At 44.2% G+C, this 18,705-nt stretch overlaps 1 protein-coding gene across 1 annotated transcript in view; it reads left to right on the top strand.

Annotated features, from left to right (window-relative positions):
• The window catches only part of NID2 (nidogen 2), a 78,699-nt gene that overhangs the window by 45,083 nt on the left and 14,911 nt on the right, over window positions 1-18,705 (top strand). Inside the window, exons 10-13 of the mRNA XM_006160581.3 lie at window positions 5,897-6,040; window positions 8,642-8,770; window positions 9,987-10,130; window positions 18,101-18,220. Coding sequence (XP_006160643.1) covers window positions 5,897-6,040; window positions 8,642-8,770; window positions 9,987-10,130; window positions 18,101-18,220 — 537 coding nt within the window. The remainder of the gene's footprint in view (window positions 1-5,896; window positions 6,041-8,641; window positions 8,771-9,986; window positions 10,131-18,100; window positions 18,221-18,705) is intronic.

The raw sequence follows: 18,705 nt of genomic DNA, 5'->3' as shown, positions 1-18,705 counted from the left end.
GATGCAAAACTATAGAGATAGTAATAAAATCAATCGTTTCCAGAGGCTCAAGGGGAGGGAAGAAAAAGATGAATAGGTGGGGCACAGAGAATTTTTAGGGCAGTGAAACTTTTCTGAATGGTATTGTAGTAGTAGACACTTGACATTAAGAATTTGTCAGACTGAGGGACCAGCAGATGGTGTAATTGTTACTTTGCTGGACTCCCACATAGTTGAATGGGGTTTGAGTCCTGGACCCAGTGGGTTAAAAGACTCATGCCAGGTGCATATGCATGTATATCCAAGATCCCGAGAGGAGAATGGAGGTGGCCATCCCTCTGGGCAGGGGTGACTTCTTGCTTTCTGTGTCTCTGGTGAGCACACACACTCTATAGCAAAAATCTCTAATAAAAAAAGAAATAAAGAAGTTGTCAGATGTAGAATATATGATAGAGTAAATCCTAATGCAAACTGGGCTTTATTTATAATGTATCAATGATAACAGATATTCTATACTAATTAATCCATGATGTTAACAATAGGAGAAATGGTACAAAAGGGAGAAGGAGGTACACAGGAACTCTGTGCTTCCTGCTCAACTTTTATGTATATCAAAAACTGTTCTTAAGCTACTAATTTAAAAATATATGTTGTAGGCAAGCCAAATATATGATCCTGGGAAGTCGGGGAACCCTGCATATAGGTAATGATTTGGGTCAAGGAAACATTTTAATTTTCAAAACCAATAGGTTCTTTATAATGTAAGAGCATGTGAGGAGAAAGAATATCTTCCTCATTCTATCTCTGTATTGATATTGTTGAGTACAGAGCCAGCACCTCAGAGAGGCGATTCTATAACTGATGAGCAATTCTAGGCTTTATCTCTGGAGCTGAAGGCTCCTCAAGGTTCTGCAGGTTCAGTGTGGAAGTCTTACAAGATATTAAGGTAAGAGGACTAGACTTCTCTAGGAGGCAGAAGTGACTTGTAACGAGAATCCTGAGTTTGGTTGGTAGGTTTGGTTGTAAGAAACTTGGTTGGGGCATTGGTGCTCAAAAATGGGATGATAAGGTAGTGAAATAATACATAAAATGTCAGTTGATCTTAGAGAAACATGTAAATCAAGAAGGAAAAGATAGTTATTGCTGATTTCTCAAGGAGAGGTTCAAAGAAAAACTACTAGGGAAACACCCTCCACCTTTAAATGTTCAGTTCATCCCTTTGCTAGGTAGAGGCCATTATTTATTTATTATTATTATTGCTTTTTATTTGCCATAGGGCATGTATAGTCACCACAGAGAGACAGAGAAAGAGAGAGGGAGAATGAGAAAGCAAGCCACCAGGTCCAGGATTTGAACTGTGGTTGACCATTTGAGAGTCTAGCACCTCAACCACCATGCCAAATGTGTGTTTTTAAACCCTTTGCATCTTATCCCTACTTCATCCACCTACAGCAATATTGTTCATTCTACCTGGATAGGAGAAAAATGGGGAAAACAATGACAGAAACCACCAAAAATACAACTTTTTTGTCTTTCTCCTCTCAATGAGTAGCTGAATCTTAAGAGTTGTTCAATTTTTCCAGAGGGACCAATCATCTGGTTGGAATGCAAGGAAAACAACGCCGTTGCCCGCACCTGATGTGGGAGCGGCTGGGTTCCCAGGGTCTAGAATGCAGAACTAGTGAGTCTTTTCCAGGGACTCATCAGACCTGCAGCCTTGCCTACTCCCCAACCTCCAGTGTCTTCCCCTCCCCAGTTGTTCAGCTTCAAATGTGGTTGACTCTTTTTGTAAGGTCATAAAACAGATTCAAGAAAGCTTCCTGCCCTTCCATGTCAGGAGTCCTTCTGGTGGGTTGAGGAGACTCTGGGCAGAGGCTGTGCACTGGAGCTGAACAGGCTATTCCTTTAAGGAAAACCACTCTTCCCTCTTGATTACATGAGTTAATGAGTTCCAGATCCTTTCTCAGAGAGTTAAGCAATTTAGGATGGTAAGGGTGAAATATAAAATACCTTAAGGATGCTACTGTTCTTTACTTACTATAATAGGAGAGAAGTGAACAAGCCATAGAGAATGAATAGCAAAATGGTTTTAGAAACATATTTTTAAAACATTTTGGAAGCCAAATTCAGTGAACAGGGTCCTGTGCTTGGAAGGGTTTCATACTTGGTTTAATGGCCTGAAATTCTTTATTTTTGAGAAAGAGGCTTTATGTTTTCTTTTTTTCACTGGATTTTGCAAATTATATTATGGGTCATCAGTGAAGGATGCAAGGGGACTTCAAAAAATTCATGAAAATATGTATTATGAAAAGGTTATTCATGGATTTCAAGAATTTTTTGCACCAAAATAAACTGATACTTTAATTCAACTTTTCTGCAAACATTTTGAAACCCTCCCCCCATACATGTTTACTCAGTATCATGTAATCATAGACATTTTCCTCACAGTTTCAGGTAGGACAGTGTAATGTATCCAAGTTTGCAAGTCTCCTCTCGGCTGCATTTTTCTTTTTTTTTCTTTTAATGCTTAGCAGGTTGGCAAGCTTTTGACATTTGTGGGAACTCACTAATCTTGGCTGGAATGTGCCATGGTGAAATTTTGATGCTAAGAAGTTTAAGAATGCAAAGTATCGGTATTTATAAACTAACACATTTTGAAGATGACTTTCCCCTCCAGTGGAGGAAAATACCAGGCATCGTGTACAGAATCATCTCCTAAAGTAAGAAATAGAAGTAGGGAGAATCAGCTTCCTATCTCATGTTGGGGCCCTAGTGAGGGCTTGGCCCTGTTGCTCTCACTTGTAACCAGGCCAGGGACTGACTTAGGAATCCGATCTACACCCGGAAGTTAACTAAGGACCACAACCTAATGCTGGGCTCCCTTCCCGTCTGCTAGACGTCCAGAGGGCCGGCTTTCCAGGAATGTCTGATTTGAAGAGCTAGGCTTATGCTGATGTACTGAAGTTCATCAGGCTTAAAAAGTGCTGGAGCCCTTTGCTGGTCCTTGTTTTGGCAAAGATTATGCTACTCCAGCCAACACCTTTGAGGTGAACCAAGGATAAACCCATAGCCACCCTTATATTCAGGCACTAATTTGGGAATCAATCATATGGGACTATTCTGCCACAGGAACACACTGTGGTTTCTCATAAAGCACATGTAGGAGTTTGCCAGAAAGCCCGAGTGCCTCAGCCAAAGCATCCCAGTTCACAGGAGACTAGAGAACTGGAAGAGCTGGAACATGGCAGTGGGGCAAGCCCTGGGGAGATGGCCAAATGCCTGAAGGACTAGGAGGGCCAGGCTCAGAGGCAGGCTCCTGTAGCAAGCCCTTGGTGTCTACATAAGGAGATACTCTGGACAAGCCCCACCCATATGTGGTAAGGGGGCGTGGAGCCATGGGCAAGATGGAGTGAAATGATAGGAGTCCAGGAGGAATGTGCTGCCTAAGTCTGCTCGCAGACACCATGATGCTGGCTCCTGGGGAAGAGCAGAGTAGGCTTAGAGTATACTAAGCTGGCTCTAACCATGGGGAGTTGGGCACAGAAAGACAGGGCAGAGCTCTAAGTTCCTGAAACATAGCTGGAGCCCCCTTAGAAGCAGAGATGGCTCAGTGTATAGCCCGACAGGCTTACTTGGAGCTCTTAAAATATTTTGAATCTTAGAATTCTAAATAAAGCAAAAACCTCTAATAAGGATGAATAGTGGCCCTACTTAAGAAGAAGGACCATAGTCACTGGGAACTGGGTAGACCTGCTGATGGAAAATTCAAATATGTGATTGGATTTTTTTCTTTTTTTTTCCACTGGTAATGATAGATATAAACATTTTTATTCCTATTTTACACTTGATAAGTTAAAAATAAACTAAGTTAATGGATTCATCCAAGCTGGACATTTGGGGCTCGGTCCAACAGTGCCATCTCTGTGCTGTTGGCTTAGCCTAAATAACTTGGTGATGTGGTAGCAAAGTGGCAGATAGCATGGGCCTGGGAGTCACGTGCCTGTATTTTTATCGGATCCTAGTTCCATCTCCTTTTTTTTTGGAGAGGTTTTTGCTATAGGGCGCGTGTGCTCGCCAGGCAGACAGAGAGACATAGAGACAGAAAGCGAGAAATCACCCCCCTAGGGGATGGCCATGCTGCAATCCCTTCTCCTCCATTCTCCTCTCGGGATCTTGGGCACGTGCGCACACATGCCTGGCGTGAGTTTAAGCCACTGGGTCTGAAACGCGAACTGCGGTCAACTACGTGGGAGTCCAGCGGCATAGCCATTATGCTAACTGCTGGCCCCTATGGTCTTAGGAATATTTAAAAATCAGTATCTTTTATTGGATTTTGCCCATAAAAATATTGAGTTTCAGTGTGAGATGGGTAAATTTAGAGCTAGAAATTTGGGATTTAAGTTTTTTCTCTTAATGACTCTTCACTTTTTCAACTCAGGCAATTTATCCCAAGGGTCTCATTTACTTTCCTTATCTGTGAAACAACGCTTGGACAACAGATCATAACACAGTTATCCTGAGACTCATAGGAGGTGAAAAAGCAGAAACTGTGTGTGTGTGTGTGTGTGTGTGTGTGTGTGAGAGAGAGAGAGAGAGAGAGAGAGAGGGTGCATGTGCACTTGTCAGAAAGGGAGAGGGAGAAAGTACCCCCCAATGGGACATGGTCATGCCACAATCCCTTCTCTTCCATCTCTCCATCCTGTTGGGATGTAGGGAACATACACATAATGCACCTGCTGTGTTTTTCAAGCCACCAGGACCAGGATTCAAGTCACATGGTTGGCCATGTGGGATCTGGCTCCTTTAACCACTAGGCCATGGGAAGTGCCCAAGCAAAAGCACTTTTAAATAAAAAAAGGATATGTTGGGTATATTTTTTTTCTAAGAATTATTTATTTAATTTTATTTATGATCATTTTTTTCTTGAATTTGCTTTAGTACATGTGTGCTCACCAGAGAGAGAGACATAGAGAAAACAAGCCACCAGGTCTGGGACTTGAACTGCAGTCAGTCATGTGGGATTCTAGCACCTTAACCACCACGCCATCTACTGGCCCCCATGTTGGATGTGTTTATTCTCTGAACATATCCCTGCTGAAAACAAGAAAAGATACAAGGTTATGTATATAGGATAGGCAAGGGGAAGGTGTTCTAGAATTTAAAACCAAGATTCAGGTAATCCATCCTAACTTTGGATATTAATTTAGTAAGGTTGGGGCCAGCAGATAGTGTAACAGTTACATAACTGAACTTTTACATGGCTGACTACAGTTTAAGTCCTGGACCCAGTGGCTTGAACTTCACGCTGAGAGTATGTGTGTGCATGCCCGAGATCCTGGGAGGAGAACGGGTAAAAGGGATTGTGGTGTGGCCATCCCCCCTGGATGGTGATTTCTTTTTATTTTTGGAGAGGTTTTTGTTACAGGGCGCATGCGCTCGCCAGACAGACAGAGAAAGACAGAGAGACAGAAAGCGAGAAATCACCCCCCAGGGGGGATGGCCACGCTGCAATCCCTTCTCCTCCATTCTCCTCTCGGGATCTTGGGCACGCACGCATACACGCCTGGTGTGAGTTTAAGCCACTGGGTCCAGGACACGAACCGCGGTCAACTACATGGGAGTCCAGCGACATAGCCATTACGCTAACTGCTGGCCCCAGCCCCTGGATGGTGATTTCTGACTTTCCCTCTGACTGTTTCTGTTTCTCTCTCTCTTCAGTAAGCACACACACTCCATGGCAAAAACCTTTACAAAAAAAAAAGAAGGAAAGAAAGAAAGAAGAAAAAATTAGTAAGGTCTCCGTGTATGACATAAAACACAGTCAGTTCCAAGGACCCTTCTAGCTCCTTCCTGCCCCGCTTCTTTTTTACAACAGCCAGCTTATGCTTTGTTTCTTATATCCCCTCTGCCTACCCAGGAGACCCGGACTCTGCTCCAGTGAATCCTTGCTATGACGGGAGCCACGCATGTGACACAACAGCACGATGCCATCCGGGGGCAGGCGTAGATTACACCTGCGAGTGTGCACCTGGGTACCAGGGAGATGGACAAAGTTGTGGGGGTAAGGGACATGTTTTCTGGTTTCTTCCATGTGTGCTTTGTTTTTACTTTTCCGTCTCCAACATCACATCTTTAGAAGACAAGTGTCTATTGTCTTTATGATCTGCATTGGTCAATGATTTTAGCAGCCTTTAATCCGAATACAGTTATTTAAACACTAGTATTGGGGCTGGATAGTGGTACAGGGGTAAAACATGACACTCTGAGAGGCTGACCCATGTGAAGTTTCCGGGTTCGTGTCCAGAAACCTCCGTGAGTATGCTGGGCACATGTGCGCTCATTATCTGGGACTGGCTAAGTGCGGATCATGACACTGAGACTTCGTTAGAGGTGCACTTAATCTCTCTCTCTCATGGAAGAAGTAAATAAATACATTTTATAAAACTGAAAACTAAAGCGTAGTCTGGTTAGCTTTAAACAGACAGTTTGGAGTCAAATATTTGAGACTGAGGTTGTGAAAAGAAAAATTCTATTGCAATTCTTGGGTAATTCGAGTTAAGTTTTATAATTTTGAGTCTGTACTAGGTAATTATTAGATTTACTAAAAAGCACTGGATTTGGGGACCAGCAGATGGTGTAATAGTTATGTTGCTGAACTCCCTTGGAGTTGACTACAGTTCAAGTCCAGGACCTAGCAGCTTAAACTCACACCGGGCACATGTGCATACGTGCCCAGGATCCCGAGAGGAGAATGGAGGAGAAAGGATTACGGCATGGCGATCTCCTCTCACCCCCAGGAGGTGAATTCTCACTTTCTGTCTCTCTCTCGCTCTCTTTCTCTTTGGTGAGCTCATGTGCCCTATAACAAACATCCTTCTCTCTCAAAAACAAAAACAAACCACTGTTTTTTAAAAATTTCAGATATTGTGTTTCTTTCACATATTATGTTCTAAAAAAGCAACCTAGAAATTCCTTTGTATTTTAAGATAAAATTGTTGGTGTTTTTCTTCTAAATCTCCATTATTTTAGAAATGTTTGAAGACTTTTGTTTTTGAGAGAGAGAATTTTTTTCTATAGGGAGTATGTACATATGGTAAAGACAGAGCGGCAGAGACAGAAAGTGAGAAATCACCGCCCGGGGGGATGGCCATAGCATAATCCCTTCTACATTCTTCTCAGGATTTTGGGCATGTATACACATGCGCCCAGCGTGAGTATCAAGTTATTGGATCTGGAACTCAAGCCAAGGTCGACTATGTAGGAGGCCAGTGCCTTAACCACCACACCACCTGCTGGCCGTGAATTTTTAGAATATTGCTTCAAAAATTATCTCCCTCCTTTTGGCCGGAACCGTCATTTTCCAGTAATTCACCAAAATGACAAACACAAAGGCAAAGAGGAGAGGCACCCAATGTATCTTCTCTAGGCCATGGAGTTGTTCCTTTGGCGACATATATGCAAATCTATAAGAAAGGTGATGTTGTAGACATCAAGGGGATGGGTACTATTCAAAAATAAATGCCCCACAAATGTTACCGTGGCAAAACTGGAAGAGTCTACAGTGTTACTCAGCATGCCGTTGGCATTGTCGTGAACAAACAAATTAAGGGCAAGATTCTTGCCAAGAGAATTAATGTGCATATTAAGCATTCCAAGAGCAGAGATAGCTTCCTAAAATGTGTGAAGGAAAATGACCAGAAAAAGAAGGAAGCCAAAGAGAAAGGTACCTGGGTTCAACTAAAGCACCAGCCTGCTCCACCCAGAGAAGCACACTTTGTGAGAACCAATGGAAAGGGGCCTGAGCTACTGGAACCTATTCTCTATGAATTCATGGCATGATGGGTGTTAAAAATAAACTAATCTGTGGTCTATAAAAAAAAAAAAAAATCTTCCAATGGCTAACACTTGAATGACTTGAAATGAATTTTTATTCTTTCTGATGATCCACATATGCATTTGTACCTGATGCTTAAAACTCCTTTTTTTTTTGGAGACGTTTTCACTATAGGGCACATGTGCTCGCCAGAAAGACAGAGAGAGACAGAGAGACAGAAAGCGAGAAATCACCCCCCAGAGGGGATGGCCACGCCGCAATCCCTTCTCCTCCATTCTCCTCTCGGGATCTTGGGCATGCACGCACACACGCCCAGCATGAGTTTAAGCCACCGGGTCTGGGACTCGAACTGTGGTTGACTACATGGGAGTCCAGCGACATAGCCATTACACTAACTGCTGGTCCCAAAACTCCTATTTTTTGAGAACAGCAGATGGCGTAATGGTTTTGTCGTTGGACTCCCATGTAGTTGACTGTAGTTTGAGTCCCAGACCTGGTGGCTTAAAACTAATACTGGGTACATGTACATGCCCAAAATCTTGAGAGGAGAATGGAGGAGAAGGGATTGTGGCATGGCCATGCACCCCAGGCAGGGGTTTCTCGCTTTCTATCTCACTGTCTCTCCAGCGAGCATGTGTGCTCTATAGCAAAAGTCTCTCCAAAAAAAGAAAAAAAGAAAGAACTCCTATGCTTCAACTCCTGTTTAGTGTGTCTGTCAGCCATTGGTTCCACTGAAGTGTCACAGTGGTGAGAGAACATTGAGTTTTCAGGCCTTCCTCTTCTGGGACCTTGATGTCAACAACACTTTCTGTTATCATTTCTTCCTAGACATAAATGAATGTGCAACTGGCTTCCATCACTGTGGCCCCAACTCTGTGTGTATCAACTTGCCAGGAAGCTACAGGTGTGAGTGCCGGAGTGGTTATGAGTTTGCAGATGACCAGCACACCTGCATCTGTGAGTACCAGTCATTCCTCTTTTCTGCCAAAACGTGCAGAACCTTGCTCTTTGCCTCATGTGTGTTCACACTTCTGTACAGAAGTTCTGCTGCATAGTTTTCTTGAAAACACAATTTACATTGAAATAACCCAAAGTTACAGCTCAGCTAAGCCCTATTTATTTCATTTCTTTGTTTTCCCCTGAGTAGATATTCTTGGTGTTGAAGGATGTTCACCTCAGTTGGGATTCCTGGCCTAAAATATAACAAGACTATGAACCTCTTTAGTGAACAACCCTAGTTTTAAATAGAATTCAAGTATTGCTCTCATTAGAAGGAGATAAATTTGTGATTCGCATATGCTTGTCCCACTTGACCAGCCAAAAAGCGCCATCTGTAACAAATATACCCTTTCTAGGAATCCCCAAAATATTTCAGACTTAAAATTGCTTCCAAAAAGACTAGAACTACAAATTCATCCCATCGATAGAGTGAAATGAAGCTAGAGAAGATACGTTCTTTAATCTAATGGAATGAAAAGTAACAGTGATAGTAGAAACCCTTTCTGTATATGTGGGAGTATAGCAATTGCCAGAGGATTTAAAAACTTTAATCAAGAACAGTTTGGATGACTGATTTTTATGCCTAATATTTTTAACCATAAACCCATACCAGCTGTCTTAGTCTCTTTTCTGCTGCTATACCAAATACCGCAGACTGGGTAATTTATGATAAACACAAGTTTTGTTTGGCTCACAGTTCTGAAGGTTGGAAAGCTCAAGAGCTTGGTGCTGACATCTGGCAAGGATCATCCCGTGGTGGAAAGCAAAGTGTGTGGGACATAAAGGCTGGGGAACAAACTTGTCTTTTAATCAGGAACCCACTCCTCCCAAAACTAACCCCTCCTGAGATAACAGCATTAATTTATTCATGGGAGTGGAGAAGCCCTTTTGATCTAACCATTTCTTAAAGATGCCACCTCTAAATACTGCCACAATACTAATTAAGTTTCAGCATGAGCTTTGGGAGGGACATTCAGGCCAAAACTTTTGAACTTTAATATGCATATGAATGATCCAGTAATCTTACTGGCTCTGGAGGAGAGCCTAAAAGCCTGTACGTCTTACAAGTCCAGGTTTGCTGATACTGCTGGTCTATGGGTAGTGCTGTGCGAAGCAAACCCAGCCCATTTGCAAATCCGAACTTTGGGCCATCTTTGCCTCCTTCTCTTTTCAGTGATCGCTCCACCTTCTAACCCCTGCGAGGATGGCAGTCACAACTGTGCCCCTGCTGGGCAGGCCCGGTGCATTTACCACGGAGGCAGCACTTTCACCTGCGCCTGCCTGCCTGGCTATGCCGGCAGTGGGCAGCAGTGTACTGGTGAGTACCTGCAGTCAGCCTCAGCCATTCCGAAGGCCACCTACGAGGCCTCCCAAAATAGAAAGGACCCCTCCCTTCCTGTATGTTGGAAGAAAAAGAGAAAAGATGTTCTTTGAGTCAGCAGTGGGGCTAAGGGTGATTTCCTGAGCGTATATGGTTGTCCTTGGAGGAGAGATCTCTGGGAGACACTGCCAGCTTATGACTTTCAGTCCCTTGGAGCTAGTTTAGGCTGGAGAGACTTGGGAAAATCTCGTGTGGCCTTTAGCTAGGAAGTCTCTACATTTTGCTCTCTTTAGTTAATTTGGCACTTCCAGATGTGCTGTTCTCCGGTAAAGTGACACTTTAACAGTCTCTAAACACCGACAACTTTTTCTCTGTAATTTGTCGCTTTAAAAAAATTTTTTTTTGGAGAGATTTTTTTGCTATAGGTATGTGTGCTTGCTGGAGAGACAGAGATAGACAGAAAGAGAAAAATCCCCCCCCCCCCCCCAGGGGGGATGGCCATGCCGCAATCCCTTCTCTTTCGTTCTCCTCTCGGGATCTTTGGCATGTATGCACACGCGCCCGGCCTGAGTTTAAGCCACTGGGTCTTGGACATGAACCGCAGTCAACTACATGGGAGTCCAGTGACATAGCCATTATGCCAATTGCTGGTCCCATATTTTTTAAAGAAGCTTTTTAGGTTTATAGTTTTAGACTAATTTTTTTTGGGGAGGAAAAGAACTCCACAGATAAAGGATATTAATGCACACCGAATTTCTCAAAAACTTTTCCCTCAGAAATATATCTACATTTTGGGTTTCATGCAGTATTTTTTTTTAGAGGTTTTTGCTATAGGGCACGTGAGCTCGCCAGAAAGGCAGAGAGAGAAATTGAGAAATCACCCCCCAGGAGGGATGGCCACGCCGCAATCCCTTCTCCTCCATTCTCCTCTCGGGATCTTGGGTACGCACGCACACGCGCCCGGTGTGAGTTTAAGCCACCAGATCTGGGACTGAATCATGGTCAACTATATGGGAGTCCAGCGACATAGCCATTACGCTAACTGCTGGTCTCCATGCAGTATTTTTTATAAAACTGTTATATCAGAATTCAGGGCCTAATCATTCAAATTTAACTTATTATTAGAAATAATGTATGAGGGTATGAGGTTGTTACTTAAAGATGAGAAATAGCATGCACGCATACAGTAAGCTGAGATACCAGGGTTGAGAGGATGGTAAGAAAGTGTTAGGAATGGGAAGGGGCCTGTTTGGGGAGTATAACTTAAAACGCAGGTTTTCACCCCCTTCACATTCCTCTTTGCAACTCTCCCCACCTCCCCATATACTGGGATCCATTAAACTAACTTGCTAAGAACAGCCTGTCCTGGGAGCTTCTGAGCAGATCTGGATAGTTTGGGTTCCCAGCCTCATCCTCCCATTCCCTTTTCCCTTTGGTTTCAGTGCTGGCTGGGCCAGGAGGTTGAGGCCACATGTCACTGACAGAAGTTGTGTAATGGTGGCACAGTGTTCCACTCCTCCTTGGACATAGCCCGCTATTTGATGTTGTCTGAGACTTTTTCTTTAGTTTCCACCTCTGCTCTATAAGAGCTCTGCTGTATGGTTTTCTTAAAAATACAATTCATGTTGAAATGACCCAAAGCTGTAGCTCAATTAAATCCAGCACTGCTTTTCCATCTTAAGTAGTAATAGATACTTTTGGTGTTGAGTTACTGAAGCATAGTAACCTTCAGTGGGGATTCCTGTGTGCCTTGGTATTTGGCCTAGTCATGTAATGATTGTGAACCTCTCTAATAAATACCGCCCTAACACTCAGCTATTTCTCCAATTAGAATGAGGTGGATTTGTAATTCACAGACACTTGGCCCACTTGAGCAGCTGCAAAACACTGTCTACTATAGAGATACTCTTTACAGATGGAGAAACCCTCTCCAAGTATGGGAAACAGGGTGATGTACACAGGCCCAACAGTGGGAATGATGCTTTTCTTGCCCTCGTGCAACTTAATTGGTTTAGCTTAACCCATTCCCAGCTCTAAGAAATGAGAATGCATAGAGGAAAAAAAAAATCTTGTCTACAGAATTATATTTAAACACCTGGCTATTCAGATCAGCCAAGATGGTGCTTTAAAGGTATTTAATTCCTTAGCTCTTTGGTTTAATGTGGAGAAATTGAAATTAATATCAGACTAAATATGATGAATATTAAGAATCAGAATGTTCATTTAGGTTAGATGCTTCTTGCTCTAATCCTTTCTTTTTTTTTTTTGGAAGATGTTTTTGCTAATAGGGCGCATGCGCTCGCCAGACAGCCAGAGAGAGACAGAGAGACAGAAAGCGAGAAATCACCCCCCAAGGGGGATGGTCACGCCACAATCCCTTCTCCTCCATTCTCCTCTTGAGATCTTGGGCACACATGCACATGCGCCTGGCGTGAGTTTTAAGCCACCGGGTCTGGGATGCGAACCGTGGTCGACTACATGGGAGTCCAGTGACATAGCCATTACATTAACTGCTAATCCCGCTCTAATCCCTTCTAAAATAATTTTCTCTCCCTTTTTTTGGTTTCCACTTTTCCTGTAACACTTTGGTTACCTTCTGGGATCATATTAGAACCTGGAGGTTTGTCATTTTCAATGGTACCTTTTTTCTTTCTGATATTCCATTTTTAGGATTCTCATTGGAAACCACAAATTTAAAAATATACCAGCCCCATCAATTTCTCTCCAGTATATTAGGGATCTATTGCTGCTTAACAAATTACCCCACACTGTAGCAGTGTCAAACAATACACTCATACTCTCATTCAGGGGACTGGAAGTGACTTACCTGATTCCTCTGCTTTGGGATCTATCAGAAGGCTGCAGTGAAGGTGTCTGGCAGGTTTGGAGTTTCATCTGAAGGCTTAACTGGAGGGAAGATCCTTTCATGTTTAGGGGCAGGATTCAGTTTCTGTTGGACTGAGCCTCTGTTTCTTGCTGGCTGTTGCCTGCCCTCAGTCTCTTGCCGTGTAGGCCTCTTACACATGGCACCTTACCTTATTGAAACCAGTGAAATGAAGTCTGCTAGCAGATCGAAGTCATAAAAATGACATCCTCTCTGTTTTTCCACTGTATTGGTTAGAAGCAAGTTATTCAATGGGAAGGCTTACACAAGACTATAAATTCCACTAGGTTGACATCATTGGGGGCCATCTTGGAGACTGCCTGTCACAGTCAGTTACTCTGTGGTTGCCTTCCAAGCTTTCAGATTGTGGGATGGTAGAGAATGAATAGTTGTTTTTCTAAAGATTCATAGGTCAGGCTAAGCTAATCATGAAGGTAACTTGCCACATGAAGCTATTGCTCTGTGTGCATGTGTTTTTTACGGTACTCCGCATTGTACATGTGTCTCAATGATGGGAGGATATTGGATGGAGGCTATCTTTTGTGGGAAAGGCACATTCTTGAGGCACACACTTTTTTACTTCATCAAACTAAAAATACTAGGGTGTGTGGTTTTGTTTTTTTTTTTCCAGCCACAGTTTGTTAAAAAAACCAGGTTCCCTGGAGAGTCGGCAGTTGGATTTGAGTTTTCAGTCTGGTCTGAGTCACTAGCAGGAGAATTTACTTCAAGTGGAGTTAAATCTGTTTCAGTTTCCCTCAAGCTGGAGGGATTTCAACCCTGTGTTAGTGTGAGCTGGGTATTTCTCAGGCATGTTAGATCTCATGGGTCTCGGTGACTTTGCAGGCTGCCAAAGCAGATTCTCCAGAGCTGGGGCCTTCCCAGGGCATAGTAAGTGTGAGCTGAGGAAGCTGGGCTGCAGATGGCTCATTACCCTGCGCCGTCCTCACTCGGGAGAGGGTGAGGGGAGATAATACTGTTATTCTCAGACTTTCTGCTCTAAGAACATAGATGCTAGATAAGGCTTGGTAAACTCGGTGTAGTCGCTGGGCAAGACAAGAATGTGGCTTCCTTAGAAGTAGTTTATGATTGTCACAGATTCCAGGGGGACTACCACCTCATGCCACCCAGGGATATAACCAGCAGGTCCCCGAGAGACAGATAGGGAGCAGAGAGTAGAACCTGTGAGCCTTTATGGAGTCCAGGGTGGGGCTGAAATTAATTAGTACCAGGCAGTTTCACTGGCCTCAAAGGCAGTGGGAGAGAGAAGGATCGGGAAGCTGGAGTCCAGTGGTTGGCTTTGTTGTCGAGGGGTTTCAGCAGCTGGTTTTGGGTGTGGGCTCAGAATTAGGGCAAGATGATGCTGAAGCATCAAAATATGAACTCAAAACAGGATTTTCAACACATTTCAAATGGGTTCTTTACGGTTTAATAGAGGTAGAGTGTAGAATCGTGCTGGAGTTGAGCTCTGGTTCATTACCTGAATGCACAAGGGCTCTGCCGTCCCCACCGCATTCTACTATCAGCCCCACTTGGCCCCTGCCAGTGATCATTGAGCTGAATTTTGTGGTCCCTTCCCCCAGTGGTTCAATAAGGAAAATTCCTTCCCTGCCAAGTGGCTGAAAGTCTGTCCACATTTCTCTCTTGACACCCTATACCCTGTACAGTAGGGAAGAGGTCTCCTTCATATAAAACTCTGGCTCCCTCCAGCCCCTCAGGACTCACGCTCCTCAGGAGAGGCTGCCGCTGGCTCTGAACTCTGGCCGTGGAGTGTCTGACAAGACTATAGTGATCTTGCCTGGGGTGAGGCCCTGCAGGGAGGAGTCAGCGAGCCTCATCTTTTATAGCTTTTGGGGGACAGGGTGCATATTCTCACGGATGATGTCTTCACTTTCTTCACGGACTTTCTCCCACTGTTGGTCTTTCATGAAAGTTACTGTCTACTCAGCACGTTAGTGTCTTCAGTGATGGCAACAGACTCCATGGGGAGGCTGGTCTTTGAGAAGTGATCAGAATTCCTAGGCCATAGGTTTTAAGAACATCAGTGACTTGGTAGCTCTAGGGAAGCCCCTTTCTCTTAGTTCAAGAATAAGCGTAAGGGGGCGAGTTGTAACCTAGGGAACGAGGTTCTACATAGCTGATTGCAGTTTGAATCCTGACTCCAGCTTGGAAAACATGCCAGGTGAATGTGGGTACATGCCCCAAATCCCAACTGGGTGCAGAAATGACGGAGGAGGGATTGCAGACTGACCATGCCCCATTCCGGGGGTTCCTTCTCTCTGGCTAGTGCACGTGCCCTCTGACAATTAAAGACAAAATGACCATAAGCAACCACTCCATGGGTTCCAGAAATAGTCCCTGTGTCTCAGGAATTCCTGCTTCCTGTCATTGCTTAGGGTTCCTGTTAACACCAGAAGTTCTTTTAGCATATGTATTGTGAATAGCTTTCATTTCCTGCATTTGGCTGGATGTTAGTTTTTACAGCTTTGGCTTGACAGCTGATTTTATAGCTTCTTCCAGGCCAAGCAATGAATGGTCACCAGCTTTGCCCAACTGGGCATTTGAGTTTTCCTTTTGAAGAGTCAGCCAGCCTTGAGGATAATTAAATACAATAATACTGGTTAATTTTTAGGTACCCGAAGAGCTAACCAGAACACCTGGTTTGTTTCTACCCTTGTGGATGAATTTATAACTACTCTTCTAACCTTACATGAAACTGAGGTCACCAGGGATGCCAACTGCTCACCTGGGCAGAGCCTTTCTAGGTGGTATTAGACTCAGGTTTTGTTTTTGTTTTTGTTTTTTTAATAGGAGATGAGAGAAATGTAAGTATTTTTGACATCTTGCAATCTGCCCTAGCCTGCCGATTAGCTAGGACTATAGGCATGCCCTACTGTGCCCAGCCTGTTTAGTAGGGAACCTGAACCTGGCCCTCCCATGTGGCTGCAGGCGTCACACACTAGTGCCCCACCACTTGCATGGCATGGCTGGCTTTGCAGTGTGTGTGTGAAGAGAGGTTATTTTTATTTATTTGCTTTTTGGATAGTCTTGCTTTGCCATGATCCTCCTGCCCCAGCCTCCTTGCTAGCTAGGATTACAGCTGTATACCACCATACCTGGCCTATTCAGGTTGGTCTGGGGATTGGACCTGGCCTGCCATATGGCCCCAACCTTGCACAGTGGCACCCTACAACTTGGGCCTCTGCAGCTGAGCCTCATTCAGGACTCTTTTGGACTCAGAGTAACCAATGTACGATGACTAAATTTCCCAGGGGCAGAACATATGCTAATTTGCTAGTTATAATGTAAGGACAGAGTGAACCGAGGGTGTTTAGTGTCCAGCGTGTCTGCTTCGTGGTATCTGTGAAAGCATATTAGTTTCGAAAAGGTGGCTCCAGGAGAGTGAGGTCAGAGCAAGGGTAGTGTGGATAACCCTGGAGATTCTGTCTGGATGGCGGGGGCTGGGAGGGGAGCCACCCAACACAGGTCCATTCACATCAAGTTTGGGGCTGGGACTCTCCAGCTTCCCCGGCTGGTAAATGTCTGCCATGTTAGCCCGAATTGATGCAGTGCACTCCCATTTTCTAGCTTTCACCCAGACAGTCCCATCCTGTGTTTTTTGTTTTGTTTGCTTTGTTTAATTTACACTTTTTTTTAAAAAAAAAATTCTGATCGTTATCATGGCTATGACTGCTGCTTTGTGTTATTTTCAGCCAAGCCTTGATTAGACCTATACCCTTTGTTTTACTCTGGAAGACTTCCTGTCTCGTAAGATGGCTTATTTCATCCCTTGTGGGTTGTATTTATCAAAAGGTTTATTTCTTTCATGAGCAAGAGAAAGAGACAGAGAGGGAGAAATGCACCCTCACAGAGTCCTGATGCTGTGATCCACCCCCAGCCTTCAGCCAGCCCGGATCATGCATGAGCGTGTGCGTGGCACACTCCAGGGGGCCTCTGGATTTTGGGGACCTCCCCATGTGAGACTGCCCCACAGAGCATGGTGCATCACAGCTGTACCACCGTCTGCCCCTCTGGGCATTCGTTCTAATAGTTGCACTCTGAGTTTCATTTTGGGGAGATGAGTGCCTTTCTATCGTCAGCATGCGCTGATTTCAGTAAAGATATAAATGGGCTTTTGTTGGAAGTATCAGGATTTCGTCCATTTGAAAAATAGGATTATGTCTCTTAATCCTCACAGTATCTTGTGGAGCCATAGGGGCCTGCATTGTTTAGGCTGATGTGCCTTACGGGTTTTATTTATATTTGTTTCAAAACCTTCAGCATTTTTCTTCTTTTTTTTTTTTTTCTCCTTAAAGTAGAAAGTAGAGTGGTGTAGCAGTAATACAACTGGGCCCACATATGAAAGGTCCTAGGTTCATGTCCTGGGACCGCCGTGTGCATGCCAGGTGCACGTGCCCCATGACTTGAGACTAGATGGCAGCTTGCAGACCCTGCTGGGTGTGCCTGTCTCTGTCTATTTACTTGTCTCTGTCTCTTTCATGGAAGAAATAAACAAATAGAGTAGAACGTAAATACTTGGTGAACTGGGAATTCTCGATAGGACTCTGATTAGGCAAGACTGAATGGACTTCTTAGTTGAAAACACATCTGGAACCCCACCTGGCTCCTTTGAATCTATAAATGAATGTTACAGGGAGATGGTGCCAACCGTGGAGGGAAAACTATTGTTGCATGTATTCATCTTTATTGTAATGTTTCTGAAAGGAAATTAACGATTTATAGTCTAAAGGTTGGTTCAAAGGTAGTAACTTCCTGGAATTCACTGCAGATGAAAGATGCTTCAGAAATGCCCCACAGGATATTTCTATTTTTCTGTGAGTGATTGCACATTTAATTTCTACACTGAGCCGTCTGGGTCTAATATGTTAACTTAAATGTTCTTCAGTTTTGTTCTTTTCTGTTAGGCTTGCCTTTAGGTGTCAGCCTTTCTCGGCTCATGCCTAAAGGTCTTCTGACGTTCATGGCTCGTCATGGACCCGCAGGTACTAAGCCATGTAGCAGCACAGATGACATACAGTGAATCATGCTGTTCCTTCCTTTCCACCCCTCCCCCTGACCTCTGCAGATGTTGATGAATGCTCGGAAAACAGATGTCACCCTGCGGCTACCTGCTACAATACACCTGGTTCCTTCTCCTGCCGCTGCCCACCTGGATATCATGGGGATGGATTTCACTGCACCTCTGGTGAGGCTTCAAGAGCTGGATTCGGCACGAAATCTCCTAGGTCCTCCAGTGGCATTTTTCTCTGGCCCTCAGCCCACTCTAGATTCAGCCTGATTTGAGGACTTCGATCTTTCAGGCTCTGAGACTTTTCCCCGGTTGCCTCCTGCTGCCCAATCTACTGAGAGTTCGTTGGTCATAACATCCTTGGAGGCCTACAGCATGACCCACCCATCATCCTACGTAGTATCAGCTCCAGTTTACTGCCTTAGTGATCTGCTTCGCCTTGGTACACACAGCTTAGTTGGAGAATTGAGGGGAGCTTACTGAACAGGAGCTGGTCGCACTAGTGAGCCAGGAGTAGGCCCCCACGATGACCACTGCAGGCTCTAGATAGCGCTTGGCCAGCACAGTGTCACCTAGTGACTGTCGTTCATCTGGAACTTCCAGATTTAAACTCTAGATTTCAGAGTTTGAATGGGGTTTGATTTGTTTTCTTCTAACTCTCT

Source organism: Tupaia chinensis, unplaced genomic scaffold, assembly GCF_000334495.1.
Source record: "Tupaia chinensis unplaced genomic scaffold, TupChi_1.0 Scaffold000688_1, whole genome shotgun sequence".
Taxonomy (NCBI): domain Eukaryota; kingdom Metazoa; phylum Chordata; class Mammalia; order Scandentia; family Tupaiidae; genus Tupaia; species Tupaia belangeri.
The sequence above is the reverse complement of the archived record's forward strand: the minus strand, read 5'-3'. Positions and strand labels throughout refer to the sequence as shown.